The sequence below is a fragment of the Pogoniulus pusillus genome, chromosome Z (assembly GCF_015220805.1).
Source record: "Pogoniulus pusillus isolate bPogPus1 chromosome Z, bPogPus1.pri, whole genome shotgun sequence".
In the NCBI taxonomy this organism is placed as follows: domain Eukaryota; kingdom Metazoa; phylum Chordata; class Aves; order Piciformes; family Lybiidae; genus Pogoniulus; species Pogoniulus pusillus.
The window spans coordinates 68823889-68840897 of record NC_087309.1 but is presented as its reverse complement, the minus strand read 5'-3'; the positions used below and the strand labels follow the sequence as shown (position 1 = coordinate 68840897).

Here is a 17009-nt window from a genome sequence, read left to right as displayed (position 1 = left end):
CTACTTTCTCTCCCCCTGCAGGTTTGAAGGGGGGGAGCAGCAAAAGGTGCATTTTCCACCTGTGTACTGACTCGTGTAGAAGTCTGCACTGAGTATAGGCTGGTAGTTGGCTGGGATCTTCACATGCAATATATATGGAAAAAAAAAAAAAGCATAAGCAGAGTGAGGGGAAAAGTGCGGGGTTCCTGCCTTGACAGAGTTTCCATTTTGCAGGATTCCTGTCTTCCAATTGTCCCCACTTTGGGTGGCTCCTACTTTTGCACAGCTCCTGTTTTTGCACTGTCCCTGCTTTTGGATGGTCCTTCACTTTGCACCATTCTGTGCCAATCTCCAAGCTCAGGAAGTCCTTAGGTCCATTTGATAGAGCTGCTGGCAGCACCCAGACTCAACTCCTCTCAGACCACACTTCAGCCAATTTTCTGCTGCTACCCCGAGCTGGGGAAGACGCCAGCAAATTGGCTTCCCCCCTCCCGTGCTGCTGAGAGAGTACCACTCCATAAATCTTTGTCTCATGGAGGCTTGTGTATGTCTCAGTGGTGCAGCAGGTCACTAACCATCGCCTGCTAGATAATGGGATCTTCATTCCGCTTACCATCCACATCTTCCAGCTCACAGAATCAGTCAGGGTTGGAAGAGACCACAAGGATCATCTAGCTCCAACCCCCCTGCCATGGGCAGGGACACTGCCCTAGAGCAGGCTGGCCACAGCCTCATCCCAGCCTAGCCTTAAACACCTCCAGGGATGGGGCCTCAACCACCGCCCTGGGCAAACCATTCCAGGCTCTCACCACTCTCACGGTGAAGAATTTCCTCCTCAAGTCCAGTCTGAACCTACTCACCTCCAGTTTTGCTCCATTCCCCCTGGTGTTGTCACTACCTGATAGCCAAAAAGTCCCTCCCCAGCTTTTTTGTAGGCCTCCTTCAGATATCAGAAGGCCACAATAAGGTAACCTCGGAGCCTCCTCTTCTGTGGATTGAACAGCCCCAACTCTTTCAATCTGTCGTGGCCCTTCTCTGGACATGCTCCAGCATCTTCACAATCCTCTTGTAATACAGGCTCCAGAACCACCATTACAGGTGGGGTCTCACCGGAGTGGAGAGGGAGAATCACCTCCATCAACCTGTTGGCCACACTTCTCCTGATGCAGCCCAGGATCTGGTTGGCCCTCCAGGCTACAAGTGCATGCTGCTAGCTCACGTTGAGCTTCTCATCCACCAACATCATGAGGCTGGGTAGCCAGCAGTCCACTGGTCTTACTACTAAAGACTGAAGCAAAGACGTTTTTGGCTATTTCAGCCTTTTCTTCATCCTTTACCACTATGCTTCACCCCTGCACTCAACAAAGGATAGAGATTCTCCTTAGTAATCCTTCTCTTGCTAATGTATTTATAGAAGGATTTAGTGCTCTCTTTAACAGCTGAATCTAGGTAATTTCCAGATGAGCATTCACCTTTCTAATTTTCTCCCTGCAGTTTCAGAACAACTGTATTCCTGACTTCCCTGCCTCTTCTTCCAATGACTATAAACTCTCATTTTGTCCCCAAGTTCCAGTCAAAGCTTTCCATTCACCCATGCCAGCCTTCTTTCACACTAACTCATCTTTCAGTGCACAGGCATGGCCTGTTCCTGTGCCTTTAAGGCTCTCCTCTTGAACAGTACCCAGCATGCCCGCACTTTTTGGCACTTCAGGACCATCTGGAGACTCTGCCCACCGGTCTGAAAAACAGGCCAAAGTCTGTCCCCTAAAATTCTAAGGCAGTAGTTCTTCAACAACTGAGAACTCCACCATTTCTTGATTGCTGTGCCCAAGATGGCCCCCAACCATTACATCGCCCACATATCCTTCTCTCTTCACAAACAGCAGGTCCAGCAGGGCACCTTCCCTAGCTGACACTGTCATCGGCTGTGTCAGGAAGTTATCCTCCACACACTCTAGGAAAGCTCCCTCTCTGCTGTATTGCATTTCAACTATACATCAGGGAAGTCCTGCAAATAAATGGGCTAGGGATTGTGAGACAAACATCTTACCTGTCTCTTTGTCTTGGTTGGGTGGTCTACAATAGACACCCACCATGATATCTGCCTTTTTGGCCTTCCCCCTGGTCCGTACCTATAAACACTGAACCATATCATGCCCGTCATTAATCTCAATACAATCAAAACACTTCCTGGCATAAAAGGTCACCTCACTGCCTTTTCCTTCTTGCCTATCCTTATATATAGCATTATTTAAAGCAAACAACATTTTGCATTCTACATCATGCTCTAAATCATGTAAAAAAAAAAATCTTTCAAAAGCTTCTCTTTCATAGTACATAATTTCTGAGATGAGTTTGCACACTCACTATTCAGTGGTGACAAAAACCTTAAACTTTGTACCATAACCCTCAAGTTAAATCTGCTGAACTTGGATGCACTTTTTTCCGTATCTAAGACTTCACAATGCAAAACCACATATCCAATCTCTGCTAACAAATACTGTTGGACGCAAACTGCATTTCAAAGAGGACGTACAAACTGGCAGTTCCTTAAGACACAGTGGGAGCAGGAAAGTTTGAGAGCTTTCACAGAAAACTTTTGAGAATGCAGAAAGAACAGTACTTTGAAGAGGAAGTCTCATTGAACAGAGGTGAATAGGACAAAACCAGATCCTGAAGAGCACTGACTGTCTGCTGCAAACTAATACTGCAAGAATAACACTACTCAGTTTGTGCTGCAAAATTAAACAGCAGCCCACCAGAAGTGAGCAAGACGGGAAGCTCAAGACCTGAGGCTGATGGACCACCAAGGATGAGTGTGCTGTCCAGGAGGGATGTGGGGTGGCAGGAAGAAAACAGATGCCAGCAGAGCCAGGAAGCTGGTCCCATGGGAGGCTCTGCTGAAGTCAAGCAGAATGACTCAGATAATGAAAAAGGAAATGGTCAACAACACCCATGACCATTTTGCATGCATCACACCCAAAGGAAAAAACAGATTGCAAGTACTCAGGGATATCCTGTGCGAGCAGATGCTTCAAAGTGCCTCTGGTTTCATAACCATTTTGCTGGTGGGAGGTGGAGAAGGAACTGAGACAAAGGAGGAGGAAAAAAACCCAAAACAAAAACACCCGAATGATTAAAAGACTATAATTTTGGGTTTTCTTTCCTTTCTCCCTTTCTGGTAACAGCATAAAACAATAGGATGATAATAATTCCAAAGAAGGGAAGGGCACCAATAGCAAAGGAAACAGTAATAACCACAACAGCCTTCCAACCACATATGAAAGAATTACAGACAAAACAGAAAAGAGCCAAGAAAAGAAAACAAGCATAATGCTCTTGCAGGAAAACTAAAACATTCAATGACCCTGGGAAGAAAGGAGAAAGTCAGTATGGTATGCTAACCTGACCTTATACAGAGCAATTTCATAGCAAGGAGAAGTAAACATTCCTGGAGAGGTCAATAAACTAATAGAGATACAGGTGAACAAGCTCTTCCTTACTGCTCCTGCTGAAATAGACCATCCACGGTGTACTATCATGCATAAATTCTTCACATGAATTTACAAATGATGACTCCTTTCATACCTTTGACTTTGACCTGATGCTTGGTACACTCTGGACAAGGAAGGAGGGTGAATTCCTCTGTCTGATACATTGAGTAATCTGTACTTGCAACTACAATCCGGTCTCCAGCCTCCCAACTACTAACATCATCCAGAAGATTCAGTATCACTCCACCTACAGCTTCTACCTGGAAGCCTGAAATGGGCACACCTAATCAAAGAAAAAGTAAACACGATGTAAGGTTATATTTGCCTTTCTATGAAACCATCTCCAAGATAGTACTAGTAAGGAATGTGTGAGATTTCACAAGCACTGAAGCCTTCTAATTTACAATTCTGCTCTGAAATATGCCAGTGTGAAATACCATTACAACAATCTTATTTGGTGGATCTCAAAATAAAACAAATAGAAGAGACTAAATGAACAGTGAGAGAAAAAAAAATCCATGACTTAAAAAACAACCAAAATCAACTATATCATATGGCAACAATTTCTAGGTCATGATAGCTGTACTTGATTCAAATGACATTTTTGTGCCATTAGAACTCTGCATATGCAATCAAGGACCTGGCGAAACAAAGTGGGGACTTCCTTTTTATTCACAAGCAATAAATGTTTGGCAGCCTAAATCACACATGCATGCTGGCTCACTCCTTTGTTTTAGACTTAAGTTAGCTCAGCAATTTTTACTTACTACTGATCCTAACTCTACGGTACCAGCAAGTAAAACATGTATTTTGGTGGAATCTTTTTTTTTTTTTTAATAGGTGTAGCATCCTCATACGGCTGAAATTAACAGTAAAGGAGTAGTAACAACTAGCTCAACTACTCAAATATCTAACCATTAAAAAAAAAATTCTTCTCAGGCAAATGCAATATTGCCTGGTAATCCTACAAATAGGAAAAAAAAAAAAAAGACTGCTCATAAAAAGCAAAATTCATAACAAAACAACCTTAAATACAAAAATAAATTCAGTATAAAAATGACTGGTAGGCATTTCAGGCTCTTTGTACTACTGATTTCACTTGGTATGAGAAAAGCTGCCTAAAGTCCAGCATCAAACAGCAGCTTCCACAAAGTTTTGTTTTCAGGACCACGACCACCATCACAGAAGCACAGATTTTAAATATACATCAGTGATAAATTACCAAAAAGTCAGCTTCTGCCTTTCATAAGCTCACTTATCTCTATTGAAATATCTTTAAATTGAAGACTTAACATTATACCATTTGCACACTGTGTACAGATAGAGAAAACAGGTTGTACTGAAGAACTGCATCCTCATACTTCATCTACACCAAGTAAAAACAAAACAAAAAACTTACAGGATCTCAGGAATTTAAATTGCAAATAACAGTTCTAGCAAAAAAGCATACATGACACATTTACTTCTTCCTGAACTGAAAGATTCCACAGAATGCTTTCCTACCATCATTCCATTCGCTATAAGCTTTCACAACAAACTTCTGACCATCCACTGTGAAAAACTCTTTCTGAGCAAGAGCTTTCCCCCCAGTGCTGTGATTTTCATAATTTCTCACTGATTCATTACAAGAAGAATTTCCACCACCTATGACACCAACAAAAGCCCAGGCTTGCCTGTGAAAAAAAAAGGTAAACATTTAAGTATAGTGATCCTGGTAAAAGATACAGACAAAGAGCACAGAAGTCATGAATAACCCTTTTGACTGCTCTTCCAAATTAATTTTGAAATGCAACTTAAACATCCAGAAGAAAAATGGGCAGATTCTACTGAAAATAAGCACAGTTTAAAGTAATTGGATGCTCTGTATGCAAGTTAGCAAATATCAGAGATCTTAATCAGAAGACTTTCAGACATAAATTTTCTAGTACAGCATCTAACAAGATGAACTTTTTCCAAAAGCAAATAGAAATGAGCAACAGCAGTGAAAGATGATCCTACTCCCAAATAGCTTTTGGCAGGGCAGAGGAAAACTAAGAGCCAATGCTGACACTCCTGCCACAGTCAGCTGCTCTCATGGCTTCATGGCATGAACAGCAGCACCCAAGAGCCCAAGAGACTGTGTGTGCATCTGGCTGGGTTTGATGGACACAGACAGTAACAGCTGCTGATGATCACACCACTGCATGGGCAACACCTTTTGAAGATTTTAAGATGCTAACACCAAAGAGGTACCACATACTATTATGCAATCTTTGCACAAGAGATCACTGGATATTTCTGAAGGCTGAGAACAAGGATTTTTCCTTTTCATCCTCACTGAACCTTCCCTCAGCTGGACATTTACTTGGCTAAACACCAACATAAAGCAGGGTACTGTCCTGGATATGCTCCCCCTTCCTACAGCTCTGCTCAATGCATCCAAGTCTTTCGAAGTGAAAAACAAACCATACGCCACAGAAAGCTACCAACAAGTTCAAAAACAAGACTATTTTGCTTCGCTTTACTACTCTGTCATGCCATAATTACAGATCATGTCCTAAAAAGCAGAACAGTTTTGCATCATTAAAAGCTGAATCATTCACCCCAAATGAAAACTGTGTCAGCTAACTGGACTGTCAGTTAACTGTAGTCTGTCACTAATGACTGATTCAAACGCAAATAGTAAAACTGTCTTCAATCCAGCTGCCTTTATTTCAGTCCTCTCACGATGTTCTTTATTGATTAGGATTAAAAGCAAATAAAACTGTTTAGTGTTAACCTGTTCATACTGGTTAGTGACACAGTACATATTGGGACAGCTTTTCAGTAGAAGCAGCAAACAAACCAAACATTTCACATACTAACATTTAAGGTAAATGTCTAGATCATATTTCAGTACATGCTATTTTGCAGAACAAGATAAAAGTGGAGAGGGATGTAACAGTCTGTTCACCTCCATGATGAAATCTTGTTTACTAGCTTTACAGGTTCAACAGAAGAACCCTGCTTTTCCTCAATGAGCACTTGGGGAATGCTTTACGTTCATCTTCCACAGCAGAAAAGACAATTTTATGTGCTTATAGAGCCTCTATCAATTAATCAAAGCAGACAAGAATTGGTTCAGCAAAGAAAGAAGAAAAGCTGCTTCTTCCTAGTTGCAGGCTGAAGAAGTTTTTTGTTTTGGACAAACCAGGATGGAGGTTATAGGCAGAGAGGAACACCAGAAACCCACATCTCTAAGCAGGAGGGAGCCGATTGCACAGCAACCTGAACAACTGCTACATGTGCTTCACTGCTTTCAGGAGGTGGTACTTATTACAGGATATCCAGGTCTCAGCACCTTTGACCAAACCGATTCAGAGGCAGCACTGCAAGCACTTTCTGTGCTATGAGCACATGCTTATACAGACACCAAAACCAAAAGCCTCCTGACAGGAACCAAGGTCAGAACATGCCATCTCGACTGACGTCTCAGCCTGCCCTGCCAAAGCTGAGGGAGGAAATCAACTGGAATCCAGATGCTAGGGGAGAGTGAGGGGTAGGAATAGAATGGAAAAACTAAACAAACCATTTCCTGGAAAATACTGGGAAACAGAAACAGGTTATACAATGTCATCTTAAGCTTTCATTAAGAATAGACAGTTAGGAAACTTGATATTCTTTTCACTTATATTGCTAACCTTGAGCAGCACAAAGCCAAGTTCAGAACATTCACTGCAAAAACATAATTTGGAACACTCAAATAAATAGCACAGCACTTAAAAGCTTCCTCAATTAATTCCTATTATATATCTTCTATTGTTCCATCACTGTGAATTAACAGTGAAAGAGAGCAATTACAAGTAGTAAAGTCTGTCACAGCCATACCTGTTATTATCAGTCACTTCACTATCAAAATACTGCACAATGAACACTACTACTGCAGTACTGCATAGAACATGGAGAATCCTCTGAAGAACAGACACTGTCAGAGTTTAACAAATCTCCTAAAGACAGCAACATCTATCTAATCTTTACTCAGCACAAAAGGGAAAATAAAGGAAAACAATTTACCTGTAACTCAATCCTCTCACAAACTTACTTCCCAGAAGATTTTGAATAGTCACTCTGGTTTCCTCTAGTAGATTTTTAGCAGCTGAATCTCCTACAGCAATAGCAACAATGCGACCAGGACTTCCACTTTTAAGGAAGTTCTGGAGCTTCAAGCTTTCTTCTGAATATTCATGAGTATCAAACTTCAGCACTTCCAAAATCTCCGCTGTGTCCTGATTGATCACTCTCACATTCAGTCCTCTGGAGAAATTCTTTTTAAATGTATAATGACCATAGGCCAGCCCTGAGAAATATATTGTCTTTGACAGAAGAGTCCATGATAACTTCTGGTGCCCGTGCAACTCCAGTGTTCCTTCAGGACCCACACCAATAAATTTTTTGCCAAATTCTGGCACATCAGCATCTTCATTTGACTTCCCATACAAAATAATAGTTGCTTTGGATTTATAGTGGCATTTCTCTGCTCCAACATGAAGCATTCCACCATCCTTTATCAGGATAAATCGAGTTCTCAAAGTAATATTTTTAGAACCTTCTTTATCATCACCAAAAACAAGTAACCCTAAAGGAGAAGAAAGAAAAAAAATACTCTGTACATCAAAGTAAAATTCAGATAGACTCAAAGAACCAAGTTCTGTGATAAGAACGCCAAGGAAATTACAGACTTATTTTCACACTCTTAAATTAAGATTTTATTCTCATATATACATATAAAACAAAAATTTGGAACATAACCCCTACCAATTGTGATCTATCTTCCCAAGAATTTGTTTGGCTTATATCTTATTTTTTTCTGACATTTTAACAGACTTACTAACATACCGCAGTCTCCATCAGAAGATAATCATATCTCGTACAAGAAAGATTACAGTTCTAGTCTTGTTTGACTATATCCTACAGAAAATCCTGTCAATTAACAACTGTGAAGAGACTCTGCAATGCTAATTCATCTTTTTAATGATACCTCTGTCCTGATAGCAGGCTGAAAAGCAAAAGCAGGGGAAGAGATCAATAGCATGTAATGCAAAAATTCCAACACATTTTTCATGTATCACAGAAGTAAAAACTATGCAGTAAGCTGAAGTATGATGTTAATCTTGCTGTTTCATACCTCCGTCCTGTATAACTATAGAGTGTACTGTAGCATCTGAGTTCAGACGAAACAAATCCCCTTTTTTGATAAAAATTCTCTTTTCAGGATCATTTCCTGGGCTCCAGTTTTTAAGACGAGGATTCTGATCTGGGCAGTTCTCTGCAATAAAATGTGAAATTCAGGTTTCAAAAACAAGTGTCTTTACTTCAGTCACAGCAGCATTTGGATGAACAGGACCAAGGCAGAGTTGGTCACCCACAAAATATACCCACCTCCTTCTGTGGTTACAATACTGTGGCCACTGATGCTACTGTTCATATTTGAGCAACCGGAAAAATACCTAAAAGATGGCTAAACTTTTAAGGGTTGGGAAAAAAATCTTATACTGAATTAAACTACTCATGACCATGGACTGAACTGTCAACGTACATTGTCGACAAGAAATCTTTTGAAACCTCACATGGCATTTTTTTTGGATTTTCTACATCACCTGCAGGAGATGAGCAGCGGTTAAATGGGAAACACCAGATCCATAGCAGTCATAATGAGTACTGCATGTCCCATGACAGCTACCAAGGCCAACTAACATTGCTATAGAGCATTTAAATATCTCAACTCCCTCAAGGTCTCTCCTGGCTTTGTGTGAGAAAGACTAATCCCTTCTTCCTTTTAAACACCCAAATCACTCTTTCAGTTTAGGTTGTCAGGTAAAGGACCATGAGTGACAAATCATCCTTAGTACATTTAGTGCCACACTTTACTGCTAATAGCAGTTTCCTGGAAAAGAAGACTAACTTGACTAGCAAAACTCAGGTCTAAATGTATGGTTTGCCCTCCTTAAGAAGTCCGCTTAAACATCAGGCTTCAAACTACACAAGAGTAGAGACAAACAACCTTTGCTAAAACTCTGCTGAAGGTCTGGCACTACAGAAGCAGTAACACCATACTATGAGGCTGAAAAAGGAAGCAGCAAGGAGTGATAGGGTTGCAAGGTTTCAGATGGAACTATAGCAATACAGTATTTACAACACACACATCTTTACCTTATTAAGCAGCATTGACATACCAGAATGGGAAATACAGTCTTTTGGTAAGAAAATCCAAGAAGTCAGATGGAAAATATTTTTCTTAAGCAAAGGACAACCGAAAACATGCCAAGATACATGGGTTAGCAGCCCATACAACAGCAGCAGTCAAAACAGCCATTTCACATCTTATCTTCTTGGGAAAAAACACATATATCCACAATGCAACTCTAGAGACAAAAAGCTATTAGTAATAGTCCATTCTTGGAAACTCTAAAGAAAGTGAAACCTATCTACAAGTTTAAGCCAGCCCTGGTTCTGCTGACAGAAATGTTTTACTTCAGTCCTATTCTCAACATTTCAAATCCTTTCCAACTCAGGAAATCCACACAAACCAAGATTCGACTACCAGTGGGAAAAATTAGCAGAACTGCATAAGGGCAAAAGACGTTCAGGTAGTAATATAAAAATATAACTGAAATAAAGACCTTGTAGAGGGATCCTAAGATAGAATTTACAAAATGACATTCAACAAAAGGGAAGTCAAAAAAGCAAGAAGCATTGTGACAAGCAAGACTGCTAAGCACTCACTGGATAAAGGCAAGCCTATTGCCTGACTCATGCAGTTACTAACCCCTTTCCCCAGACACTATGCACAAAAATGCTGTGAAGAAACACATTTCCGGGCTGGTAGCAAAGGGCAATTGTAAGGAAACCATGAGTCAGCAACCTGATGATTTCTGCTTAGCATGTTTCGTAGATGAGCTGAGCTGTAATTTTTTCTGTTGAGTCAGAGATAAGAGGAATAGCACAATAACTAAAAGAAATTAAAGGGAAAAGTATTTTAAACCTATTGTATATTACAATCCCATGAGGAAGCCATCAACATCGAAATAGGTACACCTCTGCGACACACGGTTCTAAAGCACAGTGGATTAGCTTTCTGGTAAGCAGATCAGATGTGCTCAGCAAAAAAAATGTTTTTACAATCCCCCTTAGCAGTTGCACTGGGGTGCAGGGAAACATCATATATTTAGTACTTTATCATATGTTACCTCCAAAATCACAGATTAGTTTTTACAGACCACAGTCACTGCCTCTGCTGTTAAGGTTAAATGAAAACAGAAGCATAGACCAGAAATCATAAGGTAGTTGTGGCCTTGCCAAGTTTAACCACTCACGTTGAAAATTTTTCAAGTCAAAGCTTTGTTTCAGAGCACTTCTGCTAAAATGGGTCAGCTCTCCTTAAGGTTTATTCCTTCTAATAGAGTTGAGGGGGAGAGGAAATGGCATTTTAGCAAATAGTGGAAAAACACAAACCACGAAAACACCCTGCCAAAAAAAAAAAAAAAAAAATTCTAGAACATTCCTGTGCTGGAGCAAGGATATGAAATTTGGCAAGAGAAAAGGCAGGAAACAGTCTTCAAGATGCAGTTAAATAGTTATTTCTACCTGTTTAGCCACCAAGTCTGGAGTTTTTAAGGCCCCTGGGAAAAAGTTATCAGTGTTAGTTTATACTCAGCAAAAGCCTGTCATAGTCTAGCAGCTACATTTTCTAAGTATCTTGTTTACCCTGGGTAAGCTCCAGTCGACAGTTGCAATGGCCAAGCAGAATTTTTCCCTGAAAACCTTCCCAGCTTGTCATCCTGACCCTGCAGCACAAGCCCCTGGAAACAGGGAAGGAAATTGCATTTCCAGGGCTCTCCCTGATCTCCAGTGTTCAGGAGTCCTTAGGATAAAAAAAAAAAAAAACCTGACAGGAAGATAAAAGCAAGGAGCAAAAAAGAAACCAGCTGACAGGCAGGAACAGAAATGCAAATAAGTATCATTTTCCCTTTGGGGAAGGTATGCCGGAGGTTTAGGATTTACACGCAATTATGACTAAGTCTCACATTCCCTCCATTGCCTTTTAAAACAGACATTAAAAGTGGACAATATGGATTTCCAATCAGCCCTTAAGAAGAACATAACTAGCTAGAGGTGGTGGTACTGGCTGCAGTACTGCACATGCTAGGTTGGATCTGAGAGTATTATTAAAATTTCAACCAGTTGGCAAACTTTTGGGGAGTGGGTGAAACATTATTATTACGAGATTAAAATTTCATCCAGACATTCCTTGGTGTCTGTGGAGTTCCTCCTGTGTCAAGGTTTCCAAAGGATTCTATGAGTTCATGTAGTAGCTTTTTTTAAGGATAATGACAAGAACCTTCACAAAGACGCAATGCAGGAATTAATGCTAAAAAATGGCGTGGACTGGAGATGCAGTGGAATACTGGGAAAACAAAACAAAAATGAAAGCTGCCACAAACTCAGTTACACCTTGGCCCTTATGCAGACTGTTATCATAGACCAAAGAAAAATTAAAAAAAAGCCCCTCTACTAAATCACAGCAAGTCTTCCTGCAACATCCTCAGTATTCCCAGTGATACATCAACCACATGCTGATCACGCATTCAGTGTAAAAATCTGCACAGCAAAGGGTCTCTGGAGGGAGTTACTGTGGAGAAAGAAAATCCATTCCAACACCACTCACATTTTTTTAAAAACAGAAGCCATCTCCTTTATATTCTCAGATTTTAAAGCATAGAGACTTATATATTCCACAGCACATAATATCCCACTTCCACTAAAACCCATCATCAAAATCTGTAACTTTAAGTTAAGTCTTGGTATCAAAACAGTAATGTCCCTTCTCCAAAATATTTCTCAAACAGCTAAGTCCTAAGTCAACTGCCAGCCTTCTCTTGATCTTGGCTGAACTGAGGTACTTACTGCAGATACCTACTACTGTTACCAAAGATTTGGATAACAACATAGCAATAACTTTCCATTTATTAATTCCTCAGTTTGGTGGTTGTTTGGTTTTGGGGATTTTTTTTTTCTTTTTTCCCCCCATAATTATTAGGAAAACTTCATAACTTCATCCAAGAAGAGATCTCAGCAAGCCACCACCAAGGGTGCTCTGGCTGAATGTGTGCATTCGTTTCATACCATCATCTGAAATCCTCAATTGACTATCTAATTTGTTCAGCCTATGTTGCATTGACTTGGCAAACTGAATCTTTTCAGTAACTCTTGCCAAAAGACACTGAGGAGTCTAAGTCTGTTGTGTTACAACAGCCAAAAGGCTGGGTTTTTTTTCCTGTCTTAATAAAAAGTACACGAGAAAACAATCCATGCTCCAAACCATACAACCAACCTTTAGCAACTGCACCTGATAGCAGGTTCTAGCAGTATTTGGTCATAGTGATGTATACGTAGAGATCAGCTGCTAATCAGATCACCTGAATGTTCATGCTTTGCTACCACTGACACTGGAGACATGAAAACTGCCCAATTCTCTCAGATGTGCTGAGAAGAAAAATCAGGGCCAAGAGATGCAAAAAGTGAGCCTAATTTGTTTAAAAGCAAAATGAACACATATTGTTGGTCTAAGTTCTCACAGATTTTAAAATGTTTTTGCCTTAAAACTCTTTTGTCACCTGTTAGTCACTGCAATTTGTGAGTGTATCAAACAATACTTTTCTGCAGACAAAATTAATTACACTTTACAACATTTGTGCCTCTTCCCCCTTCACCAGTAGTCTTTCTTTACTGATTTTTTTTTTCTTCATGTGAGTAAATGACAGTAAAAGCATATAAAATTACATTAATAACAGAAAAGGAGATGATCTCACTCCCCAGATAATGCTTCCCTCCATGTTAAAAGTGCAGTAAGCATCCTATTTTTGAACGTCATTTTTAACACTAATCCTGAAGCTGAATTACTGAATTTTGCTCACAAGGACTGCAACTTTTAGGCTAATTTTGTTTGCAAAAAGAACTTACCATCTGGAGCATATTTTGATGCTATTCCCAAAAAAATCCCCAGTGCAACAAAAAGTGACAGACTAGAAACGGCAAAGCAAATGAGAGTATTTTTATGCCTGTTGATCTCTGCCGGGTGGTGGTGCTGATCCACTGATGAGGATGGGAGTCTTGTCTGTGCTTCTTGTCTTGCAGAGGTAAATTCGGCTGCAGCATGGCTCTGTGAAGGTGGCGGGGGTCGGAGGGGGGCAATTCTCCCCGGAAGGTATCCTGAAGACCTGTGACTGCTCCCATTCTGAGGCCGGAGGAAAGCAGGGGAATTCCCCCTGGCATCAGTGTCTTGCATGTTATAAAGTCACTGGAAGATACACACACAAACATACAGGGTAAAAATAAGAGACAAGCTTTCAGAATACAGGATTACAATATATAAAACAAATAAAAAAAGATTTTAAAGCCACAGGCCTTCTTAAAAACAGCCACTGAAACTGTGGCTATTTACAAAGCATCGGTCACTCAGTTGCTACTGGTCATTTGCTGTGGCACAACAGCTTGAAACAACAGGATATGTATCTTCAACAAAATTAAACTCAAAAGCATCTGCTATGGAAACAAAGCACAGCACAGACTATTTCTTTGTAGTTCCAGTAGGTATTTTTCACATAGGGAAAAAGCTGTACTAAGCACTTAAGAGCCAAGATGAACAACGAGAAAGCTAGCAACTCCTTCTTCCTCATAGTTATGCAAAGAATGCCTAAATGTATTTCTTCTGCACACAGAAGTTGAACAAACTCCTCATTGTTTTCTGTTCTGGGAAAGAAGCTGAAATAGACAAGCCTTCCTTCCATGCTGGAAACTGTAAAATACATTTAAGACATAAAATATAAAACACAAATATATTTATATTCATGCTAGGTGCAACTTAGTCAACACTTTCAATTAGCCCATGCATACAGATCCCACAAGCTCTTAATTTAATCACAGTAGGACCCAGTTACTAGTAAAGATGCACCAGGAATGGTCCTGCAAAAGTCACCTGCATCATGTTCAGTAGGTCTTGTGGTCTTTCTCATAGCTGAGATGCTTTGGATTTGAACAAGAAGCCTGAATAACTGCTTCATATTTCTGCAACTATCTTCCAGGAGTGCTAATTCTATTTCATTTACTGGTATTGTTTCCATCTTTCTCTGAAACAGCCAAAGAAGAAAGCCCACTTAAAAACATCATTGCCTGGCCTATCCTTGCTATCAATTCTAATCTTCATTTTCTCAGGCTTTCTGGTCAACTGTGCTACACTGTATGGAGTATTCACAAAGCTGGCATGATTTTTTATTTATTTTTATTTAACATTTTCTAGGTAATGGATTTTTGGAGAAGGCTGCTCATGCTTCAGTTAACTGAAACCTAACTTTCTAAACTAAATCCTGAAGGATATTTATGCGTAAGCATAGAATCACAGTCATGTGTATTAAATTTTGAAATGAACTATGAAAACAGAAACTACCAATAAAAAGAAGAGCATAAAGATCTTCTTTCTCTTCTATTAACAAAGGGAGGTTCGAGATACTCTAAAATGCCAGGCACACTGGTGAAGGAAAAAAATGACAACTGTAATTTTATTCTGAGAAGTAGCAAAGGAGCCTTTTGTCTCACATGCCATAAAATCGGATACTGCACTATTTCAAGGCAAAAGAGCTGCTATTATTGAACAGACTGGATTACCCTTTCAGAGGAGACAATGCTCCTCCAGATGTACACACTATTACAATGCAGGCACTGAAACATTAACTGGAATAGCTGTCCCAGAGAGAAAAAACTATGCCAAGTCCTTCACAGCAGTGCTTCTCACACCTGTTCGTTGTAGCAAATTGATTTTACCATTCTCCTTTCTGTTCTTTGAGAAATCACTTCTCAAACGTAATCTTCTGCTCTCCAACTTTACTGTTCAATGTGCTAAGAGCATTGTGGAGCAGCTTGCTTTCACTACAAGTCCTTTTATACTCAACCGGTCTCTCAGCACTGAAAACTCAATCATTTAAATGTTTCAGAAGTGGTGTTAAAAGCAGAATAAAGAGGCAGCATTTCAACTAATTCAGGTGCAGTATCTATGTCTCCAAAGAAATACTATAGTATACTTTTTATTAATGTAAAGGAAATATGACCCAACATTGAGATTTTTATATGGTTTGGACTCTCAGCTCCTTAAACCTGGTTAAAAACAGTTTAGAAACAGCATTTATCTGTCACACTGACAAAAATTACTACAGTGTTCATTATAATGTGACTCAGAGTTAACAATTTTGTTAACTGCTCAGCTACATCAGCTAAATCCAGAATGGTTATGTAAAACCTACCTCACTTTTACAAGTTTTTTCAACTACTCCACTCAAGTGCAAACATAAGCCACTCCAAGAATGCGTGGAAAAGCACCTACAGCATCACTGTCACCCATTACAAAAACCAACAACAGCCGTAAGGCAGTACTCAGCATAATCAAAAGACATAAACCACAGTTTTCCATCACAAGCAACCGTTTCAACATCTCTTTCCCTCTTCCTGTGCTAGGTGAAACTCTCTACCTGAACGATCTTTGATCTTCACTATCCAAATGGCTTCTCTTTAAGACACACTGACAATTTGATTCAAATTACTGACTTGTTTATATTGCCACTCTGTGGAAGTCTTCAGTCAGCACCACACAAGCGCAAGTATAACATTTTGCCACACAGCCAGCTATACTCTAGACAGCGCATTTATTTGGTTGCACAAATGCAGTTGGAGCAAAATGTAGGAGAAAAATAAATTAACTCATCTGTAAACATTTCCTTTCAAGTTCCTATCCACCCAAACTTTTCCATGTAATGCTTTTTCTTTCTCCATTCAAGGCTTGCCATTTCTGCTTTATCTATACAAACGCTATGTTCCTTATTAAGAACAAACAAACATACATCAGAGACAACTGGTTCCTGACACCAGGATCTCCTTTGCCCACATAAGTAAGTGTTCTCCTAAAGAGGCTCATGATCTGGACATCTCTTCCCGATGGTGCAATCCTAGACAAACACGTCATCACTTTTACAGCTGTATTGTAGCATAGAGTGACACAGTATTTTACTTCACAGCTTGCTTCAGAGTAATTTCAGTAAAATTCTTGCACAGCATATAGCTGATCACCTTATCTAATGGAATTATACAGAACACAATCTGTATAAATGTGCTATCTGTCATGCCATTCGGGGAGGCTGCTATACCAGTATTCTCAAATTTCTCATTTTTCAGCCTTCAACAAGGTATTATAAAATATTTTCAAATCCATTATTCCTCACGTTTCCAGCTCACCAGTACTATGGAGGCTTCTAACAGAGATGCTAGAGCATCTCAGATACTTCAGTCCACTACGTGCTCATTATCACTCACCTGCTGGAAGGCTGTATCATTTGCATGTCGCTCTTTCATGAAAATAACACTACTTCACACAATCCAAATTTCTGCTTATACACCCATTCCCACAAGATAAGCAAGCACTTCTCAAACACATCAGATCAGTTGATTTAGCTTGAACTTCCTTAACAACAGCAA

General features: G+C 39.9%; 1 protein-coding gene across 4 annotated transcripts in view; it reads right to left on the bottom strand.

The window, feature by feature from the left end:
* CEMIP2 (cell migration inducing hyaluronidase 2) overlaps window positions 1-17009 on the bottom strand; it is a 51317-nt gene that overhangs the window by 24794 nt on the left and 9514 nt on the right. For 3 of the 4 annotated variants that reach the window (XM_064176281.1, XM_064176282.1, XM_064176279.1), the window contains exons 2-6: window positions 13452-13788; window positions 8617-8757; window positions 7506-8067; window positions 4977-5146; window positions 3568-3756 (exon numbers count right to left, since the gene is read on the bottom strand). In XM_064176281.1, the coding sequence (XP_064032351.1) occupies window positions 3568-3756; window positions 4977-5146; window positions 7506-8067; window positions 8617-8757; window positions 13452-13776 (1387 nt within the window). In that variant the 5' untranslated portion in view covers window positions 13777-13788. Of the gene's footprint in view, window positions 1-3567; window positions 3757-4976; window positions 5147-7505; window positions 8068-8616; window positions 8758-13451; window positions 13789-17009 lie in introns of those variants that run through there. The other variant, XM_064176283.1, reaches the window with a different exon arrangement.